Below are 5,944 nucleotides of genomic sequence, written 5' to 3'. Positions count from 1 at the left end.
TCCAGTGCCCCGGAGTCTTGTCTTGATGCCTTCTGTAATAGGTCCTTGCGCCGGATCATGGGGTACTGTTGGCAGGACCATGTGTCTAACCAACGGTTGCACCGTGAGACTGGCACAGGACCTGTTACCTGCACAATCCGGGATCGCCAACTCGGGCTATATGGCCCCCTTGCTCGCTTTCCACAGGCTGATCCTGCCCATCAGGTTGTCTCTGTAAGAGACAACCTTAGGTGGAGGAGGCCTGTGAGACGACCGAGGATGTCGTGGTTTGGGCAGATCGATCAAACCTGTCGGGAGGAGCTCGAGGTGGGCCGAGTACCTGCCTTGCGGCTTGCCATGAGGGATCCCAAAAGGTGGACGCGGCTATGCGCCACCGTCGGCGTTAGTTCCTAATGATGATATATGTTTATTTATTTTATATCTTTATTTATTATTTTTTTTCATACAGGATATATATGTATACTTTTCTGTATGTGTAGTCTGTTTTTTATATACAGTTTTTTTTTTCTACAATTTTGATTTATTTTTTAAAATTTCAGGCACAGACGAAAGGATAACGGACACGATCGAAACGAGAGGTATGGTCGATATCTTAGCTCATTTCACCATTTCCCCTACACTTACACAAATTCATACACACATATACACAAACACACAAACAAGAAAACACGTAGACATTAACAACACACACGTGAAGACAAGTACAGCTAACCAAACAACACACACACAGAGGCAGCGTTACTTTTTCCTTGTTATGAATTCTTTGCTGAAGGGCGGTTACTGCAGCGGTCTGCGGCAGCCGCCACCGCGTGCTCTCCGGGCTGTCTAAATGGCAACTGCAAGTGCTGCGCTCCGCAGTGCAAGACGATGAGCTCGTGGTTCCAGAAGGGCGGCTTCTGCGTGACCAGCGCGGCCTTCTGCGTGGGCACCCTCACGCAGGAGTGCCAGGGCTCGGGGTGCATGTGCCAAGGGAGGGCATGCCGGGTGAGGGTGGAGGAGGGAAGAAAGGAAAGAGAATAAAGACGGGGGCGAGAACATGAAACTGCTAGAATAAGAAGGGATCAGAAAAGATTCATGACAAAAATTAAAGAAAAACTCCCTGCCGTCACTCCGCAATCAGCGGAATCTAACCCGTATTTCCGCATTTCAGCCGCCTGCCACAGGACGAAGCGCTGCAGGAGACGCAACGGGAGATGCGGGAAGAGCCGCTGCTCGTCACACGAAGACGAGATCCAGGGAGGCTGCTCCGGCGCCGGCTGCAGGTGCTGCGCGCCGGCGACCTGCGAACTAACCAATGAATGCAGGAGAGCCAATGGGCGCTGCACTGGCAAAGGATGCAGGAGGCAAGAGCGTGAGCTTCCCGGTGGATGTGGTCGCAGCCATTGCAAATGTTGCATACGTGATGAAAGTAAGTGGCTATAAATTTTTCTTTAGTTTTATCATTATTTTCATTTATTCGGAAGAGAATCGCGTCAGTAGTAAAAATGGAAGATAGATGGAGAGAGAGATATATCTAGATAGAAAGATAGATATATAAAGACAGATAACAATCAGCGACGATATGCTCGGAAAAGTGAAATCGGATCTTGTCGGAAAGGACTGCGTCGACCGGAATGATCCTCCTCTCCCACGTGGAAAGTGAAGCTCTCTTCCTCTCCTCAGAATGCACGGCGAATCAGAGATGCACAAGGAGGAATGGATCCTGCTCAAGGAGGTCCTGTGGGAGCGGAGAGATGGAGATTTACGGAGGCTGCGACGGTGCAAGATGCCACTGCTGCGCTCCTGAAGACAAGAAAGGTGAGTCCACTGCTTATATATATATATATATATATATATATATATATATATATATATATATATATATATATATATATATATGGAGAGGGAGGTGGGGGCAGGGCTGGGAGGTGGGTTTTGCTTTGGGTTTATATCTCTTTCTCTCTCTATTCCTCTCAATCTTTTACTTCTTTCTGTCTGTCTCTTTTTCTTTCTCACTCCCTGTCTCGTCGTCTTCCTCAATCTCTTTCTCTATCTCTCTGACTCTCTCTCTTTCTCGCCTCTTAATCTGCGAAGGTAAGGCAGTAGTTAAAATGGAAGATGGACGTATATATATATATATATATATATATATATATATATATATATATAACATATGTGTGTGTATGTGTGTGTATATACACATATATATCCATATATAGAGAGACATGTATCTAGAGAGAAAGAAAGATATACAGATCGATAACAATTAGTCCTGATATGCTACGATAAGTGAAAATCGGATCTTGTTAGAAAAGATTGCGTCGACCGCAATGATCCTCCTCTCCCACGTGGAAAGTGAAGCTCTCTTCCTCTCCTCAGAATGCACGGCGAATCAGAGATGCACAAGGAGGAATGGATCCTGCTCAAGGAGGTCCTGTGGGAGCGGAGAGAAGGAGATTTACGGAGGCTGCGACGGTGCAAGATGCCACTGCTGCGCTCCCAAAGACAAGAAAGGTGAGTCCATTGCTTGGGGACGATACAATATATATATATATATATATATATATATATATATATATATATATATATATATCACGCTCAAATTGCAATTCAGAGGTGCTGCCCCGAAAAGGTGATGCATGTACCTACGCCCGCTATATTTAAAGGGAAAGCAAAATCTGAAACCATGCCCAATCATCTCTATTCCATCATAGCCTTCCATAACACCCACGATCATCTCCCTAACCCATTCCGTTGTTTAAAGGTGTTTAAGGGGTATATAAGGGGTCTATACGGGGTATACGAGTACTCAAACCATATCGATTTATCTCATATCTCATTTACTCTGTTATAGTTTTCCATAACCCCCTGGATCACCTCTGTAAACCTTGCCGTTGTTTAGGGGTGAATTTAAGGGGTCTATAAGGGGTATGATAAATTTTCATACCACACCCAGTCTAATTTAGTAACTTACTCTGTGAAAGGTTTTCATAGCACTAAATAAACCTGTACTGTTACGTTAATATTTAAGTGGTATTTTAGGGTGTTTTCGCGTTCTGACCCCTTATAGGGACCCCTTATTGGAACGCCACATAGCTTAAGCCACGTAAGACCTCGAGACCTTTCTAACGAAAGTTGTTATTATATAGCCCTGTGGCCGGCCCCCTTATTTTCGGTTCAGTTGGATGGGGATAGTAGGGCCCAAATATATGGGAAGGGAGGTGGGGGGCTAGGAGGTAGGTTTTGCTTTAGGTCGATTTCTCTCTCTTTTTATCATTCATCTTTCTCTGTCTGAGGGTGAAGGATGGGGAGGGAAAGGGGGGGGGGCTATAGGTATTTGCTTTGGGTCTATTTCTCTCTCTTTCTCTTTTTCTTTCAGCAATTTCTGTCTCTGTCGGTGTCTCTTTAACTCACTCCATGTCTCGTCGTCTTTCTCAATCTCTCTCTCTAGTTAATGGGACTAGATTTTTTTAAATTATTTTCTTTTATTCGGTAGAGAATCCCATCTTATTCTGCGAAGGTAAGTCAGTAGTGAAAATGGATGACAGATAGATAGAGAGGGAAAGAAATATATGTATCTAGGTAGATAGATAGAAAAATAGATAGCTAACAATTAGTGAGGATATGTTAGACATGGTTTCCCATCCAGGGGTGCGAGAAGTGACCCCTTGAAGACAAGCAATTAATCTGTTCATTACTCATAATCAAGAAACAGGAAGAAATGATCCACTGAATTGAAAATCATTGATAGAAACATTGTAAATTTAGTTCTTTGATTTTTACATGTACATATTTCAAGCAAGTGATATTTTTAATGTTTTTGTTATCATATAATTATCTTTAAACAAGCTATAAATTTTAAGGGGGCTGCCATAACAGTAAAATTGGTTGGGAACCCTGCGCTAGGAAAAGTGAAAATCGGATATTGTCGGAAGAGATTGCGTCGACCGGAATGATCCTCCTCTCCCACGTGGAAAGTGAAGCTCTCTTCCTCTCCTCAGAATGCACGGCGAATCAGAGATGCACAAGGAGGAATGGATCCTGCTCAAGGAGGTCCTGTGGGAGCGGAGAGAAGGAGATTTACGGAGGCTGCGACGGTGCAAGATGCCACTGCTGCGCTCCTGAAGACAAGAAAGGTGAGTCCATTATTTGGTAACAATATATATATATATACATGTACATATATATATACCTATATATGGATATAAATACATATATATAAATATTTATACACACACACACACACACACACACACACACACACACACACACACACACACATATATATATATATATATATATAAACATATATAAGCTTCCATATAAATGATCCCTAGGAAATAAAAATAAAATAGGTATCTGAACTTAAACGATTGAAATGTAAAATAAGAGAAGCCTAGAATCAACATTCTTAAGAATTTAAATGTTTAAATAGACAACTTTTTTCTTTTCCTTTTCCTAGAATGCAAACCCAAGAAGCAATGTAAGTGGAAAGGCAGATACTGCACGACGGGAAAATGCAAAAACAACGAAAGGGTAATAAAACGCGCTTGTCAAGGGAAGAAATGCCGCTGCTGCGCCCCTGGTCGAGGTGAATATAGTGACAATAATGAAATTACGTGTCTCATTTTTATCATTATCATTATCACTGTTGTCTTGTATGATTTTTATTTATCTATTTGCTTGGTTATTATTATTATTATTATTATTTTCATTATTTATTTATTTATTTATTTTTTTTACTGGTATTCCAATTACTGATATTATCATTCTGTGACTAGAGCTATAGGCATAACAATTATCTTTCTGTCGATATATATTGTTCTGTTCGATATCTTACATGTACAGATAATTATAAATAATCAAAAAATAACCAAAGAAATTGTATTTTTCCCCAGTTTGCAAGAGGAAGACTAAATGCAAGGAGAACAAGGGTTCCTGCAGACAGGGCCGTTGCAAGAGCTACGAGAAGGAAATATACGAGGGTTGCAAGGGCCTTCGCTGCCGGTGCTGCGCTCTCGACATGGGTAAGCGTGGGTGGTGTTCCGATGAATTTTCTTGCTATTTATGATTTGCTGTTGACCGCATTCAAACCCGGAAAAAGCAAACACAAAGTTATCACCACCGCCATCAACAACAACAATAACAAGAAAAACAATAAAAAACACACAGCATATCTTGCATGTTTCCCATACTTTCATCCTTGATTGGTAAGAAGCTTCCGGTATTTTTCCCGACTGTCTTTGTTTTATAGGAATGACACTAAAGGATTAATGTTGATGTTGCTTAAACTAAAATTCATGGCAACGATTTCATTCGCTAAAGATTTTTTCTCCTTTAAAACCTTTGTTCATGTCGTGAGTTGACAAATATTTTAGATTTATCGATTATAGTAAATTTGGATTCATGTTTGGCCTCAATTGATTTCATCTGACATTAAACCTTACTGCAGCATGCTTATTCAGACTAATCCAAAGTTACCCTCGATCTTCATAACTTTTCAGTAACAACAACAGTTCCTGTGACAACAGCGCCTGTGACAACAACAACGCCAGTGACAACAACAGCGCCTGTGACAACAACAACAGCGCCTGTGACAACAACACCAGCGGGAACAACATAAATCCCACCTCTGCACGACAAGGCGGAATCGGACGAAGATTTGCAGAACCAGCGACAGAGGCTCATGTTCCCGTCAAATCTAAAGCACTGTCATGTTCCCTTCTTTGCAATTTCTTAATGTGAAATTCCTATGAGGCTGAAAATTGCTTGCATTTTTTCTTGTAAATTTTGAACTCGAAATTACCTATTGTTACAGAAGGATTAATATGTTGACTATTTATTGCAATAATTCAATCAAGAAAGACAACGAATCCTTCGTTTCCATTACTTACGTGTTATTTTTCTAAAATAAACTGTGGGCACCCTTTTGTCTTGTGGCTATTGTGTGACTTGCACTGCATAA

The 5,944-nt window shown here is 41.4% G+C and overlaps 1 protein-coding gene across 1 annotated transcript in view; it reads left to right on the top strand.

The window, feature by feature from the left end:
- Nucleotides 1-5,944, top strand: part of LOC138859330 (tenascin-like) — a 6,902-nt gene extending 958 nt beyond the window's left edge. The window contains exons 3-10 of the mRNA XM_070114088.1: nucleotides 540-578; nucleotides 1,151-1,408; nucleotides 1,663-1,797; nucleotides 2,359-2,493; nucleotides 3,981-4,115; nucleotides 4,442-4,570; nucleotides 4,878-5,006; nucleotides 5,484-5,944. Coding sequence (XP_069970189.1) covers nucleotides 540-578; nucleotides 1,151-1,408; nucleotides 1,663-1,797; nucleotides 2,359-2,493; nucleotides 3,981-4,115; nucleotides 4,442-4,570; nucleotides 4,878-5,006; nucleotides 5,484-5,602 — 1,079 coding nt within the window. The 3' untranslated portion in view covers nucleotides 5,603-5,944. The remainder of the gene's footprint in view (nucleotides 1-539; nucleotides 579-1,150; nucleotides 1,409-1,662; nucleotides 1,798-2,358; nucleotides 2,494-3,980; nucleotides 4,116-4,441; nucleotides 4,571-4,877; nucleotides 5,007-5,483) is intronic.

The sequence above is a fragment of the Penaeus vannamei genome, chromosome 35 (genome assembly GCF_042767895.1).
Source record: "Penaeus vannamei isolate JL-2024 chromosome 35, ASM4276789v1, whole genome shotgun sequence".
Lineage (NCBI taxonomy): Eukaryota > Metazoa > Arthropoda > Malacostraca > Decapoda > Penaeidae > Penaeus > Penaeus vannamei.
This window is presented reverse-complemented; position numbering and strand designations above follow the sequence as displayed.